Here is a 20,567-nt window from a genome sequence, read left to right as displayed (position 1 = left end):
GGATCTGGAAGACACATCCCCAACGACCTGACCAAGGAGAGCCACCCGATCGGCTGGTTTTCTGACGTGCACGCCGGGGGAGCCGGTTGACTTCACAAACGGGACAACTAGCGTGCTCGTTCCGGGCGGGGCCACCCGTGCGCAGGCCACCGCCAGACCCCGGCAGCTGCTCGCGGCCTTCCTGGAGGATGTGAGGAGACACGATGCTGAGGTGCACCGTCTGCTACCCCACTTCCTCTATCGGCAGTCGCAGATACCGGCACCGACCGCCATTTCCCTAACTAGCGGCTGCAACGCGGCCGCCTATTGGCTCGCTCTCCCAAACGCGTCGGGTATTGGCTGAAGCGCAGGGCCGGCGGCCAATTGGGGAGCAGGGACGTGCGAGAAGGGGCGGGTCCTTCACGCGGGTCTCCAGGCTGCCCAACTCCGGGTCAGAACGGCAACCCCTGGAAGGTTCCGCCACTGGGGGGGCTCAGGCTCGCCCGCACCGGGTCGGAAGGGAAGAGGACTCTGAGGTCAATTCTGAACTTTGGGCTGCCAGGAAAGGATCGCCAACTTTAAATTTTGCACTTTTCGTTTTAAAGGAAAGCTCAAATATTTAACCATAGCTGAGGTTTCATTTTCTTAAATTGCCACAAAAAGCGGGGAGGGGAGAGAGAGAACATAGAACTAGGGTAAAGAAATTATTATTTAAAAAAAAAAAAAAGAGCCGGGTGGCAGCAGTACACGCCTTTAATCCCAGAACTCTGGCGGCAGAGATAGTGGGTTTTCTGTAAATTCCAGGGCAGTCTGTCTACAGAGCGAGTACCAGGACAGCCAGGGCTACACAGAGAAACTCTGGAAAACCCAAAACCAAAACCAAAAAGAAAAAAAAAAAGTCAATAATCCAAGAACCGAGGGGGGGGGTCTTTAAGCCAGATACTTGTAATCAAAATTAAATTGCTTTTTTCTTTTTGGATTTGGGCGAAGACTGGCAAGTACCATTTCACATGAGTTCTTGCCTTCAGCTTGGCATTGTTAATTGATTTATGTTTCTGATGAGGACACAAGCAGGTGGGAATTTCATTTCAGGGACTGCCTATGTTTTGAAGGCTATGGAAGTCCTCCTTGCTACATTTAAATGATAGTGGACGTAATAGCAGTTAATGTCAAAAAAATCGCTAGATGACAGACAGATCCAAATAAAACTTCTCAACCACATGGTACTCTTACCTCTACATTACAGACTAGAATCTTACCTCTACATTACAGACTAGAATAACAGGGCATTAGAATATCGGGGTGTAGGCGGCTTCTGTCATTTGCCTAAGGCAATGCAAATAACATCAAATTAATTATTAAATGCTGAAGTGATTCAAATGTAGTCTGGTTAAGGCTGCTCTTGAAATAAGAGTATACACATCTAAAAGTTCTTATTCAACAGCCTTACATTTAGAGATTAAGCCAAGACAGACTAATATGATCTATTCTTCCCCCCCCAAACGGTTTCTCTGTGGCTTTGGAGCCTGTCCTGGAACTCACTCTTGTAGACCAGGCTGGTCTCGAAGACACAGAGATCTGCCTGCCTTTGCCTCCCGAGTGCTGGGATTAAAGGCGTGTGCCACCAATGCCCAGCTGCAGTATGATCTATTCTTATCAGTGTTCCACATTCTCCAAGTTGACTGCCTTAGAATAGGAAAGGAAAATTGCTTACCTATTGAGTATGTCCAGACTTCTATGTCAGTATCCCTAAACAATGCAATGTAACAACTGTTGATAGAAAGTTTCCCTTTGGAGACTTTTGGGGAGCTTTTCAAGTAATCTAGAAGTGGTTTGATGAATGGATATAGGAGGATGTGGTTGGATTATTTGCAAGCTCTCCATGATTTTCTGTAAAGGTTTTGAGTATCCATGGAATTTGGTGTTCAAAGAGGACCCTGGAAGTAATTCTGGGTGGACACTGGGGAATGGTTTGGTTCAGACCCACCTTTTTGGTCACACCACTAGTGTGGTTTGGTCTTAGCAGAAGCTGTTGATGTTTTGCAAACCTTATGTCAGAATCTTGAAATTTTGCTTTTGATATCCAAACATTATCAAGGTGTATAAATGTGCTCCATGTTGTAAGGTAAATGGGACTAGGGAAACAGGAAGTAAGTTCTTTAAAAGAAGTCTGCTTCCTCTCCATTTTCCTTACATGGAAGGGCAAGGTCCTCCTGTGGTAACTTCAGTAATATGTCCCAAAGTCAACTTCACTGGAACACAAGATTCCCTGTGGTCCAACTCCCTGCAAACCTGGACAGGTGTGAGAACAGAGCCCTTTCTCTTCTGACTCTGGGAATTCAGTGAATAGCAATGGAATACCCAGCAATGTGATCTCTCATATCAAGTGGGCTTCAAGATAGAGAAATATGGTTTCTGAAATAGAGGAATAGAGTTTCTGCTACTATTAGAGACTGAAGTGACTTTTCGTTTTGTTTTTACTCAAGCCAGGTATAGTGGTGAACACCTTTAATCCCAGCACTCTGAAGGCAGAGGCAGGTGGATCTGTGTAAATTTGAGGCCAGTCTGGTCTACATGTGACTTCCATAATAGTCAGAGTTATATAGTGAAACCCTGTCTCAAAAAAAAAACCCAACAAAACAAAATAAACACACACACACACACAGAAAGAGAGAGAGAGAACTCATTTCCTCAAAATGAACTGAAATAGAGTCAAGAAATTATTTCCATTCTGTAAACACATAAATCATTGATTATCATGATCAAAGATTTCTGTATTTTCACAAAAGCAAATCTGTGACTGGGGAGATGGCCTGGTAGGTAAGGTGCTTGTAGAGCAAACATCAGAACCTGACTTCCAGCCCCAGAAGCCATGTGCAAGGCCAGGTGTATTGTAACCCTGTGCTGGGAAGGCAGAGCTGGGGGATTTTGGGGCAGCCAGCTTGGTCAGATCAGCAAGTCCCAGGTGTGAGACCCTGTGAGGTCTTGACTCAAAGACCTCTGGCATCCACATATGTGTTTACACGTGCGCATATGCACCTACACACACACATACACACACACACACACACACACACACACACGCACGCACACACTGGATATGATTATATTTCAGATGCTTGGAAACTTTTTTGGAATAGGTTTCTATGACCTTATTATAATTGTTTTGTGCTTGAGTTGGTCAATATAATAGAGATGCGAACATGAAATAGCATAGACAGATCATTTGGGAAAAAAACATTTAGGCGCTACTTTCTGAATCTTTAGGAAGTAGTGGAGAACACGCTTAAAGGTCATAATTAAAATCCTCCTGGGAAAACTGTTGTGATCTTTGGTGAGATTAAAAATCACATTCCTAAAAAGTAGCCTGCAGCATTCAACACATACAGCCAGCATTAAACCGCAAACCGGCGAAATGAGTGTTGTGAGTTAGATTCTCACTCTGATACACCCAACAAAGCTCAATTGAGAAGGTGCCATGTGTGCTGCCAAATGCATGCTTAGTCATTAGTATTTCTCTTTAATTTTGAGGTACACTGAGCTAAGACTCTGTTGATGAGGTCTGCATGTCTTCATTCAATACTCAAAACCTTCATGTACGTACCGTTAAGGTTGTCATCTTAAACAAGGAAAGTGGTTGTCATCTTAAACAAGGAAAGTGGTTGTCAAAGAGGCTGGGGATTTTGTCCAAGTGCCAGAAAGCAGGTCACGCAGCCCATGTGGCTTCAGCTCCCGTTTCGAGAATCTGGACATTGCACTGCTTCTTGTAGCCAAAGAATGCTGTCCTAGCCCACTAAATGGACTTGCATCTCAAAACTTGACCTTCCATATGCAGGCATACTTTTTTTTTGAGACAGGGTCAATATGAGGCCTCAAATTCGTGGTGCCTCAGACATACCACAACAACTTCCTTAATAAATGACATTTCCAGCTCTCAGATTTAATTTCCTTTAGGAGAGAATCATGAGGGAAAATTGGAAATACAGCCTCTTCTGGCGTAATAGAATCTTTTAATTTGCAAATGGAATTCCCATTCTGACCATTTTTAGCCCAGCCATTGCAACATAAGCTGTGAATGACCAAATTAAAACCACTCAGGCTAACTCAGGCCAACTGCTGGATTCTGTGCAGTTCAAAGAGCTAAGAATCTTTTAAAAAAAATAACTGTTTTAAGTAGCTGGAAATATCAAAATATAAATCATAAGTGGTGATGTAGAAATCGTATGAAAGTGAGCTATAGTGAACGGTTTGTGAATTGTGGACTTGGAGTGATGTGTCAATATAGGTACATCCATTGTAACAAAGGCAGTGCTCTGATTGGAATGTTAATAGTATAGGAGGCTGTGTGTGGAGGTAGCCAGAATATGAGATGCCTCTATATGCTTGCTTTATAGTGCTATGTACCAAAAGCAGTTCTAAAAGTTATAGGCTATTAAAAATATATCAAGCTCAGCGACCATAAGTAAGGTTTTATCAGGGCACAGCTGTGCCCATTCATTACAAGAATTGAGTGGATGAGACCTGAGAAGTCTTCAACATCCCCTCCATGGGGAGTTTTCTGACTGTCCATCCCATTGTATCGGGCACTGACTAAGCTACTGGGTGAGAATGATGTCCTCAGAGTTAAAACTCTCTCCTCTCTTACACTGACCAGTTGTAAGACATTGCTGAAACTTGTTAGCATTTGCCTACTCATCTTTTGAAGGGGACGATAAGTCCTATCGGACACTTGCAGGACCAGCTTAAGGGTTAAATGATCTATAAAGCACCAAACAGGTCAGTAATAACCCATTGTGCTTTTGAAATTCTGCCCTTTTCTTATGCCTTCCTTTTTAGAATCTGGGTATTTTCCTCAATCGCCTGCTTTGTTTATGTGAAAGGTGGGTGAAAAGAGAAAAGAAATAGGAGGACTTGATAGCTCCTTAGGGGTAGAGGCTTTTATTATGTAAGGGAGGCTACAGCAGAGGCAGAAACATCTGGGAGAGGCAGTGGACTTAGCTGGAAGACTGAGTTGGGCCCTGTGGGGAGAGGAGGAAGAGAAGAGCAGAGTCCCTGGGCTGGAGAACGTTGAGGTAGGGGGCAGGGCTGGTAGGGGGCAGGACATGCCAGTCGGGAGGACCTTACAACAGGAAGGGACTGAGAGATGGGGGGGTGACCTGGTAGCTAGCATCCTCTTTAGTGTGCTGTAGGTAGTCAGTCCTTTGTCCTGAGTTTGAGACCTAACAAAAGGTACATTTGTCTGCTCAGAAGCCTCCTCATTACCCCTCCTTACTCAACACAGCATGGTTATGTTCCTTGTTTCTGTTTTTACCATCAAGCTTGTCCTTGATCAAAGTTACTTCCAGGGAAGTAGTTGCCTGTGACAGCATCTGCAAGACTGGGTCTGCCTTAACCGGTACCAGGTTTCTGTGGCAACTTCCAAGCATTGATCCAATTGCCCCCCCCATTCCTAATTCCTATAGAGGAGCTATGGATGAGGCATTCCCTAATTCCCATATAGGAACTATGGATGAAGCATTCTCTAATTCCTGTATAAGAACTATAGATGAGGCATTCCCTAATTCCTATATAGGAGCTATGGATGAGACATTCCCTAATTCCTATATAGGAACTCTGGATGAGGCATTCCCTAATAGGAATTAGGAAATTGACGATGCTTTGGCATTTAAGCTTAACTCCCACAGAATCACTGGATTCTTGACTAAAACTGTGGCTGAATTTGTTCTGAAGATTTCAAAGATTCTTATTCTGTAGAAAAATGATCATTATTAGCCAAGACATTCTGGAAAGGCGAGAATTCCAAAGGCCCAGAATTGCCCATCTTCTAAACCCTCTGACAAAGCTCTGCTGCTTTGATGAGAAATTGAACCCAGCAATGAAGCTGCCATTATGTGCTGTCTGTGTTTCCGGACATAAACTCTCCGCTGTTGTAGCCCAGGACAACGGGACTTTTAAAAGTCTTTGGATTTTAAAAATTCTTTGATTCTATTATAATTGTTCACGTTGGACGAATGACTCCATTTTTCTGGGGCACTTTTGTAAAAGAGTAGTAGTATTGATCACATGACAAGGAAGCTTGGGAAATGAGACCCACAGTGCTCTCCGGTCCTTCCTTTCAGTCGGTAAAATGCATTTGCGAGTCATCGTCAGCCCACCTCGGCTCTGGGAAGTTAGAGGAATTCTTTTTTTCACCTGCTGAAATCCAGGCTCTCAGCTTACTAGTGTTAGAGTCGAGGCCAGCTGCCTCCTCGACCTCTGTAGATGGGAGCTGTGTTGCTGAGCTCTGTTTGGAAACTAGAGCACTTCCAGGGTTAAGTCAGGTCTCAGGAACGGTTCTTGGCCTCTAATAGTCCCATTCTTACTCACTGCCAGTTTTTCAGAACTTGGGTAGAAATCTCACGACCAGATTATCAGGGAAGGCGAGAGCCCTGTGGAACGGAAGCTGTCATTCACTTTTTGAGTGACTCAGCGTCTCACCACATCTTAAGTCTTTCGTCCCGTTTGCCAAACCATGAGAAAGTTTGGTCTTTTTAGCCGAACGCGTTATACGGAAGGTATGGTCAATTATTTGCTTAAAACAAAGATTTGTGATGGAAAGGAAAAGTTACCATTAGCTCGGTACATTTTTATTCGATTACTTAGAAATCTACGTTGGGGTTTAGATGTCCAGCCTTCTTCATTGGGTGAGGGCCCACCAAAGGCTTTCCCTGTTGGGGGCGTGGTTTGGGATTTATTGTTTTCCTCGCCCCTTTATGGGCGGTGTCTGGGAGGGGGCTAGATTATCCTAGCTCCCGCCCCAGGGGTCCCAGTTCACTTCCTCTCTGCCCCACCAGAGTGCTGTTGACGGTTGAGAAGGTCAATTTGGGTCTGGAGGGAGCGCAACTGTACCTGGAGCCAGCAGCAGCAGCAGCAGCAGCAGCAGCAGCAGCAGCAGCAGCAGCAGCAGCAGCAGCAGCAGAGAGCCACAAGGGGGCGACTGTGAGCTTTTGGATACTGCGTAGACTCTATGGAGATTGATGTCTGGGGATGCGACCAGAAGCTTGGGGAGAGGTAAACCTTCAAGACTGGGACCCTCGGGCTGGGGGAGAGGCGTGATGGGGCTGCCTTCTCAGGACAGGAGTAACTGGGCCTTGGCCTGTAAACCAGAGGGCAGAGGACCGACTTGGACGGCTCAGCCCCTGCACAAACTGTATGTGCAAGTGCCACCTCTGGAGCTTGAGAGGCTCAGAACACAGTCCTCCGCGATGTCCCCGTGAAGTGAGCAAGCCCCCTAACCACAGGGCTAATCAGATCTCCATCTTCTCACCCCTGCCTCTCCCTGCAGGCAGCTCTCCCCCAGGGCCGGTCCCCGAGGGTGTGATCCGCATTTACAGCATGAGGTTCTGTCCTTACTCGCACAGGGCTCGCCTGGTCCTCAAGGCCAAAGGCATCAGGTGAGAAACCGAGGGAGGCGAAGCGCTCCCTGAGTACGTTGCTCGCCTCTCATCTCCAGGGCCTTATTTAAAGTCTCAGGCTCTTAGAAGGGCCCCTCTTCCCTTTCTTCTGAGGCCGAGTGTCTCCAAGGACTGATTTTGTGTAGGCTTTACTGAAATGCCAAGTTCTTTTCCAAATCAGATTTTCACGAACTGTTAGACAAGGCAGCCTAAACTGAATGATGCTGTTGGTGAACTGGTCCCCCCCACCCGCTGTTGGTTTAGGAAGAGCACAGACAAGCTCACGGAGGCCTGCTAACTGCGCCAACGTAGCCTTACCGCTGTTCTTTTTCCTCGTGTCTAACATTTCCTAGTTTGTCCCAACTTTCGACCACCTCTCTCCCTCTCCCCCACCCCATGGCAGCCATTCACAAAAGGAGACGAGAATCTGCCTCGTTTGGGGTACTAGAAGACAGCCTGGCACTCAGTAGGTACTCAACATGTTTGTTGGGGGGTAGAGTTAGTAGGTGTACTTGCTTAGCATGTCACATGCCCAGTGACCACATGAAACCAAGTGTGGAGGAACATCCCTATGATCTCAGAACTTGGGAGGTCGAGGCAGGAGGAGCAGATGTTCAAGAATGCTCTTGCTTACATGCCAAGTTCCAGGTTAGCCTTGGCCACATAAGACCCTGCCTCACACACAGAACTCAAATGTCACTCCAGCCTCTGGCTCAGGGCTTGGAAAGCCTATTATAGGAGTTGGCATTAGACTTTCAGTTCATGTCATGAGTAGAGAGACCAATATGGAGAGCTGTTAGCACTGCATAGATGCATATGTATAACATATATTTCCAGATTATTCCCACTGGCGCAAATCTATTCAGCCCCATGGTTACCTGTCCTTTTTGTCTGTTTTTAGAAAAATGTGAGCAACACAGTGTGTTGCTCATGTGGGGACACACTGGTAGCTTAGGAACCAAGGCAACTATTTCTGGGATTTGTTGCTTGCTGGTTTGGAGTCAGGATCTGATGTAGCTTAGGCTGACTACCAGTCACTGTGTATCTGAACTTGTGGCCCTCTGACTCGCCGTCCACCGTGTTGGATTTGCAACAGTGTCACCGTGCTGTGTGATGTTGGGGTCGGAATCCAGGGCTTCCTGTAGCTGGGCAAGCACTTTATCACCTAAGCCACAGGCCTGGACCCATAACTGCTCTTCCAGAGTGAAGTTTCTCAACCTTAGCACTCCTGACTGGCATTTGCTGGGGAGAGGACAGGGGACTGCCCTGGGCATTCCGGGTTATTTGTCAGTACCCCACCTATACCCATCAGGATGGTACCCCACTCGCAGGGTGAAGATCACAGTGTCCTTAGATGTTGATATACACTCTTTGCATGAGGGAAGAGGTAAAATAATCTTGTTGGGAATTCCCGCCTTGAAGAACATGACCATTTGTTTCCTTTAATCTTTTCAAACGTGTTTGTGCCTCTGGTAACTTGACAGAGGACTGGAAAGTGATTGCGTGCTAGTTAATGTACTACATCTCTCCCAAACACATGTGTTGGTCACTGTTTTAGCATTACAGTGACACCAAGAGATGGGTACAGGTATTACCTCCTTACCATTATGGACACTGAGCACAGAGAGAAGGAATTGACTAAGATCTCAGGTTGACCATACAAGCTGGATGTGGGGTTTGTGACCTTAACTGGTAAAGTTCACTAATGTCTGTTGTAACCTGTAAACACACATTTGCGCTTCTGTGGTTGCTAATGTTTTGGATTTAGACAGGGTCTCACTGTGTAGCCCAGATTGCTCTCCAGCATACAGTCCTCCTGCCTCTGCCTGGGTCCCCTGAGTTTGTGTCCCCAGGGTTTCATCTCTCAGGGATGTGGCCAACGCGTATGGAGTCAGTCGCCTCCACAAACTTCCCTTACCAAACAGCTCTAAGCATGAACGCCACAGCTGTTTGTTTTCGAGGCGAGCGGCTTCCTGTGTGCGTCTCATTTCTAGTCTTTCTTTTCCTTTCCTTCTTTTAAGGTATGAAGTTATCAACATTAACCTGAAGAACAAGCCTGAGTGGTACTTTACAAAACACCCTTTTGGCCAGATCCCTGTCCTGGAGAACAGCCAGGGTCAACTTATCTATGAATCCGTCATCGCTTGTGAGTACCTGGATGACCTCTACCCAGGAAGGAAGCTGTTTCCATTCGACCCTTATGAACGAGCTCGCCAAAAGATGTTACTGGAACTATTCTGTAAGGTAATTTTACTTCGCATTTCCCCAACTTCAGTCCATTCTAGAGTCACTCATGGCATAGTTTCAACCATGAGCCTCTGAAGAATAACTCACAGGGGGTGAGAGTCAGGTGTGATTACTGACATTCATAGTGGAAGGCAGAAATTCGCGTGGCTAGAAATGGATGTATTGAAACGCTGAAACTAACAATCCTTTCACAGGAGCACTTCTCAAGCATGTGTGTGGCATGTGCATACTCGAACACACACACACAAGCATACATGAACATGCAAAATAAATAAATACATGAATAAATAAATGTTTTAAAAAATAAGAAGCAGGCCGGGCGTTGGTGGAGCACTCGGGAGGCAGAGGTAGGCGGATCTCTGTGAGTTCGAGACCAGCCTGGACTACCAAGTGAGTTCCAGGACAGCCTCCAAAGCCACAGAGAAACCCTGTCTCGAAAAACCAAAAAAAAAAAAAAAAAAAAAATAAGAAGCAGGGTGAGTGAGGAAGACATGCAGTGCCGACATCTGGCCTACCTGGCCTACACACACACACACACACACACACACACACTCACACACACACACGGGTGCACACACACGTGTGCTCACATACACACACGCACACATACACACATTCACACACACATGTGCTCACATACACACATACACACGAGTTATGTACTCAACTTAATGCCATTAATAGCACTAATTACACTATTAATTAATGACATATCTTGAACATTCAGGATATTCCAAACCTTCTGTAACTATTGATTCCCTCCCTTGCCTGCCCTGGGAGGGGGTACTGTTACTGGAACCATTTTTCAGACAGGAACACTGAGACTTGAAGAGGCTAAATGACTGCCTCCCGAGAGTGTACAGCGTGGGACTAGGTGATTAAGCAGGGGGCACTGAGAACCCTGCTAAAGCCCTCTCGGCTTGATCAACTGCTGTGAGAAGTGGATCTTGGAAGCATGGAGCTCTTGGGAGCCCCTGGCCAAGGACGGGGACATTCGCATGTGGCCAACTCCCCCTGTGCCGGAGCTGGGAAGCGTCAGTGCCTTTCAGGACGGTTCTCACAAACACCTCCACTAAGAACCTGTGTCCTCTGACTAGGTCCCTCACTTAGCCAAGGAATGTCTGGTAGCGCTGAGATGCGGGAGAGAGTGTATGGATCTGAAGACTGCCCTGCGTCAGGAGTTCCGCAACCTGGAAGAGGTACAGGGGAGCATCTTCCCATCAGAGGCATGGACCAAGCCATGTGCAGGGTCTCTGACCTAGATACCCTGGCGTCACCTGGTTGCTGGCTTTCCGCCGGGCTTTCATGTGGTTCCCTTTCTTTCTCGTCGTCTGACTGTAACCTGCACCTGCTTGCATCCCTGACCTGTTTGGAGTTGTTGTTGAAAAGATGTTAATGATGAACAATGAATTCGTCCTTTCCCAGCTTTGTGTTGTCCCCTGAGCTTCTCCGCATGGTTTCTGCCGATGAGGCTGAGGTATGGGCTGGCGGCTGTGTGGGACCTGACTGCTGAAGGCTTGTCTAATGATCGTTTTTATTCTCTCACATTACGAAGCCGGAGGAAGGGAGTCCAGGGCTGTCTCCATGCTTCCTCATGAAGTTATCAGGGACTGAGGCGCATCTTTCTGTTCTGTCACATTTAGTGCGAGCTTTTCATCTTTACAAACAGGATGGCTGCTGGGTCTTCTGGCACCCCTTCCTCTGAGGCTCTAGCGAAGAGAATGGGGGAGAAAAGATGTCCAGAGGTTTCATGACAGTGAGTGTGCACAGGTGGCCTCGTAGTGGCTGCAGCTGAGGGCGCATCCTGTCAGAACCCCAGGGAGAGGCCGGTACAGAAGCCTGAGTACTAACAGCAGGTATGCAGAGTGCTAGGCGGGAGACACGCGGAACAGCGAGCTGTTGTGTGTGAGAGAGCAGAGAGTCAGGGTGGGAGGCAGACCACAGACGGAAGTCCCCCAACCAAGGAATTCCTTCTTGATCCCGAAGTCAATGTGGAGTAACTAGGTAGCAGTGCTAATAGAAAAGAATATATAATATAGCCAGCAGGGTGGTGGCGATGCGTATGTCACAACACTCCCTGAAAAAATAAAAAATAAAGAAAAAGAACCAAAACCCCAGTTTATAACATTTGCCATTTCAGAGCGGAGCACCCTCCCAGCAGGCTGGTTTTCAGGTGCTGTCTCTGAGCCCCCTTGGGATGAGGTGTGGCAGCTCTAGCGCCTCCCTGAGCAACACTTCTCACCTGGTCTTCTCAGGGCCTCAGAGCCTTGGCTCTGGTAGTGTCACCCATGCACGGAAGGGCGGATAAGTGTTCAGCTTTGTTTCGGTGGATTTGGGTGGGAGTTTTGTCTCACAGTGTTAGGAAGAACACGAGATGTCAGAAGCTCAAAGTCTAAGAACAGTTCCTCCAAATAGTAATATACAGACTCCAGGGCCTCGGGCACACAGTCCAGGGAATCTAGGGAAATTAAAATTTACCAGATAATCTGACAGAAAAGCCCCTTAATTCACAGGGACATTTTTCTTCTGTTTTTGTGTTGTTTTGGTTTTGGTTTTGTTTGTTTGTTTTTGATAGAGTCTTGCTGTGTAGCCCTGACTGTCATGGAACTCATCATATAGACCAGGCTGCCCTTGAACTCACAGAAATCTGTCTTCCTTTGTCTCCTGCATGCTGGGATTAAAGGCATGGATCACCACATCCTTCATGTTGCTTTTATGAGCAGGATTTTGTGTGGGCTAAAACGTTATTAACATACATGGTCTTTCTGGGAGACAAATAAGCTGACATCTCTCTGCCTCTCTCTCTCTCTCTCTCTGTGTGTGTGTGTGTGTGTGTGTATGGTGTGTGTGTGAGTGTGTGTGTATGGTGTGTGTGTGTGTGTGTGTCTTTTTAGTGTATGGGGTTTTGTGGGGCTATGGATTACCACACACTTAAAGTGGGTTTTCTAATTAAAATGTTTTTAGCATTTTACATACCTACCCCAGTTCCCCCTCCAGCCCCTCTGCCGCCTACCTTCCCCCATCCCATCTCCCATCCACTCCTCAGGTTAAGGTCTCCCTTGGGGAGTCAACAGTGTCTGGCATACCAAGTTCAGGCCTGACCGATTCCCCGCCCCTCTGTATCAAGGCTGAGCAAGGCATCCCACCATCGGGAATGGGCTCCAAAAGCCCATGCGCCCAGGATAAGTCCTGGTCTCACTGCCAGCTGACACCCCACAACAGATCAAGCCATATAACTGTCACCCACAGTCGGAGGGCCTGCTTTGGTCCCATGCAGGTTCCCCAGCTCAGTCCACAGTCTGTGAGCTCCCAATAGCTTGGGTCGGCTCTCTCTGTGGTTTTCCCAGTCATGACCTTGACCTCTCCTTGCTCATATGACCCCTCTTCCCTCTCTTCAACTGAACTCCAGGACCTCAGCCCAGTGCTTGACTAGGGGTCACGGCAACGGCTTCCATCAGTTCCTGGATGCAGTAGGTTCTATGACGACAATTAGGGCTGTCACTAATCTGATTGCAGGGGAGGGCCAGTTCAGGCCCCCTCTCCACTATTGCTAGGAGTCTTAGCTGGGGTCATCCTTGTGAATTCCTGAGAATTTCCCTAGCACTAGGTTTCTCCCTAACCCCATAATGGCTCCCTCTATCGAGATATGTCTTTCATTGTTCGTCCCCTCTGTCCCTCCCCTACCTTGGCCACCTCCATCCATCGTATTCCCATCCCCCACGCCTCCCTTGTACCTCCCTTCCCAGGTAACCCAGGAGATCTCAACTATTTCCCCTTCCTGGGGCCATCCATGTGTGTCCCTCTTAGGGTCCTCCTTGTTACCCAGCTTCTCTGGGACTGGATTGTGGCCTGGTTGTCCTTCGCTTTACGTCTGATATCCACTTATGAGTGACTACATACAGTATTTGTCTTTCTGGGCCTGGGTTACCTCACTCAGGATGTTCTTTTTCCTAGTTCCATCCATTTGCCTGCATATTCAAGATGTCATTGTTTCTTACTGCTGGGTAGTACTCCCTTGTGTAATGTGTAATGTACCACATTTTCTTGATCCATTCTGCAGTTGAGGGCCATCTAGGTTGTTTCCAGGTTCTGGCCATTACGAATGATGCTGTTATGAACACAGCTGAGCAAATGCCCTTGTGGTGTGAGTGTGCATCCTTTGGGTACACTCCCAGTAGTGGTATCGCTGGTATACGTGCGTGTGTGCGTGTGTGCGTGTGTGTGTGTGTGCGTGTGTGTGTGTGCGTGTGTGTGTGTGCGTGTGTGTGTGTGCGTGCGTGTGTGTGCGTGTGCGTGTGTGTGCGTGTGCGCGTGTGTGCGTGTGTGTGTGTGTGTGTGTGTGTGTGTGTGCGTATGGGGTCTGGGTGGGCTTATGCCACAGTGGATGCCTGGAGGCTGGAGGATAGCCTCAGTGCTGGTCCTTGCTTCCCACCTCTCTTGAAACAGAGCTTATCTTTGGCTGTTCCCTGCTGTGTACGCCCCATCTCCCACCTCACCATAAGAGCGTTGTTGTTATGGACGCACGCTAACCACCTCTGCGTGGTCCTGAGGTTTGAACTCAGCTTCTCACATTTGTACCTACTGAGCCATCTCCCCAGTCCAAGGCGAAACCTTTCATGTTACAGCTCAGCAAGAAACCCAGCTTGCATGTTTGTGGCCTTAAGCTCCAGGGGATGGTTTCCTTCTGAAATGCGACCTTTCGATTTCTTTAAAAAGTCAAGTTTCCTGAGCAAGGTGGCTCTGCTTTCTGGCTCTGCTCGGTTCCTTCCCAGATATTATCAGATTTGATGGAGAGTGGGGCTGAAACAGCTGGAACGAGGACCTGACCCTGCATCTTCCCATGCCATGAGGCACTTTATGGTTCAGCTTCTTGATGTTTATTGGCTTGCTTTGTATTCCTGTTGTTTGTATTCCTGTGCAGAGTTTCCCACAGGGCCAAATCACACACCTTGTGTGCAATTTGCCCGAGGACTGAATCTGCTCACATACTGTATGTACTATTCAGACGCACCCATGGCTTATTGAGTTTAAATTTCACCCATAATCTTAGCTCCTTTCTTTCCTCCATTCTCCCCTCTCTCTCCCTTCCACCTCTTCTACATGTTTTTTTTTCCAAATAGGGTCTCACTGTGTAGCCTAGACTGACCACAAGCTCTTCATCCCCCTGCCTCAGCTTCTTCAGTTCTGGTGTTAAAGGCCTGTTGTCTCATGTTTAATTTGCATTTTCTTCTTTACAAACAAAAAGACATTTTGGCCCGTTTGTTTGTGTTGCTTGGTTAAGTTTGGTGTCTTGTAACACTTGTTCAAGGATGCTGTCCGTCCCCACTCTAAGATCATACTAGCCTTTCTTGTTCATTTGTGCATTTCCAGCTAAAGACTTTCTCACCTTTGAAGCTTATTTGACGATTTTTGAGACACATTTTGGTTTTCTTTTGACCCATCTTATCTTGTGCATATGGAAGGGCAGCATTTTAACAGGGGCGATATTTCCTGTTGAGCTTTCTTCCATTGCTTTCTGGCACAGAACACCCTCTGCCTCGTTAGAGAGGTGAAGGGCGCTCATTAGTATTGCTTTACAAAAATTTGGTCAGTTGTTACCTACCTTTTACAAAATATATTTTGAATAACAGAATCCAGCCCATTACAAGGATTGCAGCCGAGGACTTTTCAGAGTGTCCCATCCATCCCCAAATGTTGTCAAGCTGTATTTTTGTATCTCCATAGAATACCTTGATCCCAATTGCCAGACAGGTGGAGGGGCGGGTCCTGTCCGAGTTCTACTTCTCAGCCTGTTCCTGACAGAGCTGTGGTTCTTTTTATAGGAGCCCTGGTCACTGTATTGTGAGCTCAGTCTTGGCTGTCCGGTTTGTGTGTGACAAGGACCTGAAATTTGAAATCTTGAAGTCTTTTTTTCTGTCACAGAGCCGAGTGCTTTGCATGTGCGTGCGTGTGCGTGTGCGTGTGCGTGTGTGTGTGTGTGTGTGTGTGTGTGTGTGTGTGTGTGTGACTTTCAACTCTTAAGAATTCTTCCCTCCTGCATCAAGTACAGGCAACCACTGGAATACACAGCACTGCCTGAGAATTGGAGACCAAGGATTCCCTGTTGATGGGCTAAGTGATGGCAGTGTGACTCAGGTGGTCTCGCGAGGGGTTAAAGACCTTCTACTGGGCTTTTTAGAAGGCCTGGTCTGAAGAAGTCTGGGATTAACTTTTTAAAATCGCTCTTCTGCTACTAAAATTGGGGTGGTACGCGGTCCAAAACAGTAAGTTCTCTGGTTCTGTAACACTTCTTTCTTAAAAGCCTTGAAGATTTTTTTTTTCTCCTCTTTAACTTGGAGAGGGAGCCCTGGCCACTGCGATTCAACACCGATGACCACAAGGGGGAGCCCCACACACTTCTTCCACTTGTGTTCCCTGCTGACATTCCTCCTTTATTCCTCTAGGGGGAGCCCGGGAGCTCTCTGGTTCCTGGGTGGAAATTAGGCATCTTCCCCGAAACAAACAGCCCTCCCCTGCTGCTGTCACTCACCAGCCACTCACGTTTCCAGTCTTCCTTTTCAGTGACTGGGGAAAGAGAACGAATTTTGTATTGCTATTTAAATTTTTTAACTTATTTATAATTTTGGTCATCATTGTGTATACATATAAAGTGTGTGTGTGTGTGTGTGTGTGTGTGTGTGTGTGTGTGTGTGTGTGTGTGTGTGTGTGGTAGCAGGAACACATGTGGAGGTCAGAGGATAACTTCGGACATTGATTCTCACCTCCTCTTTGGCTGAGGCAAGGGTCTCTGTTGGTTTTCCTCTGCTTAGTCAGGGTGTCTCCCCACAAGCTTCCCCGGAGTGAGCGCAGGGGTTACAGAGGTCTTGTTACTCTATCTGGCTTTGACTGTTCTTGTTTATATGTTTATTTTTACCAGGGTTTTTAGGGTTTGAACTCATTTCACATTTATCCATTGGTCCATCTCTCCAACCTCAGAACATTTTGAAGTAGATTCTTTTGAACTCTGCAAACACCAAATTCCCCTTTGCAGGATCTCCCTACCACAGTACCTGAGATTCTAAGAATGAAGCAGTGTCTGAGAGGTACCAGATTAGCATCTCAGGGAGCGAGCACCCTATGGGGGGGCGGGGCCAGGGTGCCCTGTGTCACCTGGAAGCATCTATAAAGAGATCCATGGTGAGGGACGTTTTAGACTTTCGCTGTACACAGTGACAGGGGGCATCTTAGGAGGAAGGGCTTATGACCGTGGCGGCAGAAGCAGTTTGCAGCTGTGGGAGCAAAAACGTAAGGCTGCCTGCTCACACCTGTGGACCAGGAAGCAGCGACTAGACAGGAAGCTAGCCCAGACTACTAAGAATTGGGGGTGGTCTTCAGCTGCTCTGAACACCAAGGCAGTTTAGAGTCTTCTGCTTTGTTCTTCCCCGCTCTGTCTTAGTTACTTTCTGTTGCTGTGATAAAACATCATGACCCAGGAAACTTGGAAGGGCTTATCTGGTGCTTGCAGCCCGTGGCCAGGGTGGTAGGGAGCATGGCAACAAGGCAGGCAGGCGTGGCGCTGGAGCGGCAGCTGGGAGCTCACATCTCAGTCCACAAACAGGAAGCAGAGAGAGCTAACTGGAAATGGTCGGAGGTTTTTGGTCTCAAAACTCACCCCTGTGACACATGTCCAGCAAGACACCACCTCCTAGTCACCAGGTATTCGGGCATGTGCCCATGGAGCCCTTCTCGCTCAAAGACCATGCCTTCCAAGCCAGGTCTTACTAGTCCATGACTGAAACGAGTCACCATTGTTCAGACACTTTTGACATAGTACCCTGTAAAGAGAAGCCTTCCCGCCAGCCTGGTTCCAGAGCCGCATCAGTCCCAAATAAACACACAGGAGGCTATATTAATTATGAAGCTGTTGCCCTTGCTTGTTTCTTACTGGCTAGCTCTGACTTAAGTATTTACCCCATAATTGTTAATCTAAGTATTTCTCTTACCGGAGAAATTTCTGGGCTTCCTACCCCATGGTGGTTACATCTCGACTTCCTGTGTTTCTCCTACCCAGAGTCCTCCTGGACTCCTAGTCCCACCTATCTTGGTTCCCTATTGGCCAGCAGTGCTTTATTGACATATACACAGGACTTCCCCCATCATCTCCTCTTTTCTGTCTATACAAAAAGAAAGGGTTTATTTGGGACTGATGCGGCTCTGGAACCAGGCTGGCAGGAAGGCTTCTCTTTACAGTACCCTCCTGCTAGCTTCTTGATGCCACCTAATGCTTTTTCCAGGCTTTCAGGACAATGGTGAGGAACCAACGTGTGAATATGAAGACTTAAACGTTAGGGTCATGAGGTCTGCCTTCCCTTCCGAGAAGGGGAGGCAGATAGGGGAACTCATCGATGCTCTGTCAGGGTGATGATTTTCCTGTGGAGCCTCCAGGGGCTACACTGCTCACACAAGCTTGCCGCTTCTCACTGACACCCCCCCCCCAAGGTACTCTGAGGTGGCCACAAGTATCACCATCTGCTTAAGATGACAACGCTGTGGCTGGCGGGAGGAGGGAGGTGAGTCGTCCGGGGTTGCAAGCTGCATGAGAGGTAAGGCTCCGCCCACTGAGCAGATCTTTAGCACAAAGCCACAACCACGCCACAGCTAAGAGAGCAGGCACGATTGGAGTGTGCCTGGCTTTGGAGAGAGCAGGCACGATTGGAGTGTGCCTGGCTTTGGGTGCCGTTTCTACTCAGTGACGTCTACCTTGAGTGTCTTGAAGTAGGGTCCTCACTGGCTTGGTGCTCGCTGATTCAGTTAGGGACTCTGGGAGATCCACCTGTCTCCACCTCCTCAACACTGCTGGGAACATGTGTGCGCCTCCACGCCAGCCTTTTCTATGTGGCTTCTGAGGGCCAGGTTTCCCTCCTGAGGCTTGCTTGGCGAGCCCTTTACCTTCTGAGCCCTGAATTTACAGTTTGACTCTTTTGTAAAGTCCTGTCCTTCAGCAGGGTCTCCAAACGGCTTCTTTCCACACCTCGGCCGGCCTGGCAGTCTCCACTGGCAGCAGGGGGGAGGTGCTGATCTGGTTGTAGGCTGTGTAGGTCGGTGTGAGCAGTGGGGTTAACTGGGAGCTGTTCTCTTCAGGACAATGTGGTTCAGCAGTTACCACCTTTGCACTGAGAAAACTTCAGGCGCTTTCTTGTTGCTGGCTGGCTATGGTCTGTTTTCCCTACAGTCCACACATGTGGGTTGATTTATCCCTTTTGAGAGAGAACGTTTTTTTATCTTATTGTAGAATGTTGATGATGTTGAATCGCATGGAGTGTGAAGTATTTAAATAAAAGAAGAAAGTATGGTAAAGACAACGCTGGGGTAAAAGGGAAGCCACTGAACAGCCTTAGCTGTGAACCCATGAAGAAGGCAGAGGACCAGTCCCCTTTAGTATAAAGAGTGCATGGGAGATGAGGTCACAACTACAGCGAATGGGGTCTCTAATGCTGGTTTTTAGCAAAAGGCCCAGACTTTTCACGTCCCTGGAGGATGGGCAATGCTGGCCTAAGGCACAGCTTCCCAGCTCCAAGCTGAGATGATCTGGAGACAGCCTAGGACTTGGAGGCTGGACCACTGCTGCCTGGGTTGCTCTTTCCAAATTCTCCGGTCAAATGAGCCATGTTGTTTGCCCAGTGTTGAAGGGAGACAGAGAACAGGATGTGGCCAAGACTGGCCCTAGAGGAGTTAGGGAAACTCTGGTGGAGGGACCCCGTCTTGAAAAACTAAAAAAAAGAGAAGGAATAAAAAGAAAACAGAACACTGGCAAGCTAGCTCTCCTTCCTTGTAATTAAGCTGGCGTTTTTTTATTTAACATCCGTAAACATGTCAACAAATGTGTTAATGAACTGCTATTGTTCTGTGTACACTTCTAGGTTCTTGAATATCAGAACATCACGTTCTTTGGTGGAGACCGTATATCCATGATTGATTACCTCTTCTGGCCCTGGTTTGAGCGTCTGGATGTATATGGACTATCTGAGTAAGACACTGGACTGTGTGATTGCAAATCTACTGAGGGCCAGCTGTTGAAATGCTCTGGGTACCACCAACTCCCCTGTGGACTGTCTCAGGATGTTTGTGTAACAAAAATCAGGGCTGGTAGCCACTCATGCATGCTTCCTTGTCCAAAATGAACCTGTTCCCTTCCCCCACAAAGGACAGGCTCACATCTGACCTTCATCTCTGTGGATAAGACTCTGTGTGCGACAGTGCTTCAGAGCCCACTTCCCCTGTGTATTCACAGGCAGGCAAGATAACCCGTAGCTGCCTCCACAACCACACACCTGGTCCTTCTGAGTCACAGCACAGCCCCATCTCACATTCTCCCAACAGGAATGCCTTTTAAAACCCATAGGTTTCTAAAGCAATGCATGCATAATCTTCATATAAACAAATGGCAACCACATATCATGGAAGCATCACGCTTTAAAAAAAAACTATGTTTAAAGTGTGGCAGGGCTATTTAAAACGTTGTCACCTCAAAGCTCAGAGGTGACACTGTGAACTGTAACCAACTCAGATGTCTGCCAGCCACATTAGGCATGCCGGACACTTCTAGGATTTGAAAAGTAATTCTTTAGGTTAGACCTAGGGTAGCTGGATACTTAAACACACAGGCAAATTATAAAAACCCATTTTCCTCCCAGGCAAAGTGGTGAACCCCAGATTATAGCTCCTACCTACCAGCTCTCTTTTCTCAGCTTATCATCCTGCAGACCCTAGACCCGACTTCCCCTGTCTGTCTTTGAAAAGGCCCATACTTCAAGGTTTCGTGATTATTGTATTTATCGTAAAAGTGTTTGGGAAACTGCTCTCCTTTTCAAAGTCCCAAAAGTAAAATCTGCAAATGGCCTAAGACTGTTAGTTTGAGAGAGCATCAGT

General features: G+C 47.4%; 1 protein-coding gene and 2 long non-coding RNA genes across 8 annotated transcripts in view; 1 reads left to right on the top strand and 2 right to left on the bottom strand.

Moving 5' to 3' along the window:
• Nucleotides 1–82: 82 nt before the first annotated feature.
• Nucleotides 83–20,567, top strand: part of Gsto2 (glutathione S-transferase omega 2) — a 21,000-nt gene continuing 515 nt past the window's right edge. Inside the window, exons 1-6 of one of the 5 annotated variants that reach the window (XM_040743221.1) lie at nucleotides 83–211; nucleotides 6,813–7,029; nucleotides 7,304–7,412; nucleotides 9,434–9,656; nucleotides 10,757–10,858; nucleotides 19,559–19,665. In XM_040743221.1, the coding sequence (XP_040599155.1) occupies nucleotides 6,996–7,029; nucleotides 7,304–7,412; nucleotides 9,434–9,656; nucleotides 10,757–10,858; nucleotides 19,559–19,665 (575 nt within the window). In that variant the 5' untranslated portion in view covers nucleotides 83–211; nucleotides 6,813–6,995. Of the gene's footprint in view, nucleotides 212–237; nucleotides 333–498; nucleotides 516–6,812; nucleotides 7,030–7,303; nucleotides 7,413–9,433; nucleotides 9,657–10,756; nucleotides 10,859–19,558; nucleotides 19,666–20,567 lie in introns of those variants that run through there. The other 4 variants (XM_040743228.1, XM_040743232.1, XM_040743237.1 and 1 more) reach the window with 4 other exon arrangements.
• Nucleotides 10,318–17,687, bottom strand: LOC110341940. 2 transcript variants are annotated; one of them, XR_005876370.1, is made up of 3 exons: nucleotides 17,642–17,679; nucleotides 16,189–16,223; nucleotides 10,318–11,555 (listed from the first exon to the last, which is right to left on the bottom strand). It is a non-coding gene; the product is annotated as an uncharacterized LOC110341940 (long non-coding RNA). The 2 variants fall into 2 exon arrangements; XR_002383941.2 differs by lacking the exon at nucleotides 16,189–16,223 and having other exon boundaries at nucleotides 17,642–17,687.
• Nucleotides 17,818–20,567, bottom strand: part of LOC121139406 — a 3,625-nt gene continuing 875 nt past the window's right edge. The window contains exon 2 of the long non-coding RNA XR_005876372.1: nucleotides 17,818–19,408. This is a non-coding gene — a long non-coding RNA (uncharacterized LOC121139406). The remainder of the gene's footprint in view (nucleotides 19,409–20,567) is intronic.

The sequence above is a fragment of the Mesocricetus auratus genome, unplaced genomic scaffold (assembly GCF_017639785.1).
Source record: "Mesocricetus auratus isolate SY011 unplaced genomic scaffold, BCM_Maur_2.0 Super-Scaffold_4256, whole genome shotgun sequence".
NCBI lineage: Eukaryota > Metazoa > Chordata > Mammalia > Rodentia > Cricetidae > Mesocricetus > Mesocricetus auratus.
This window is presented reverse-complemented; position numbering and strand designations above follow the sequence as displayed.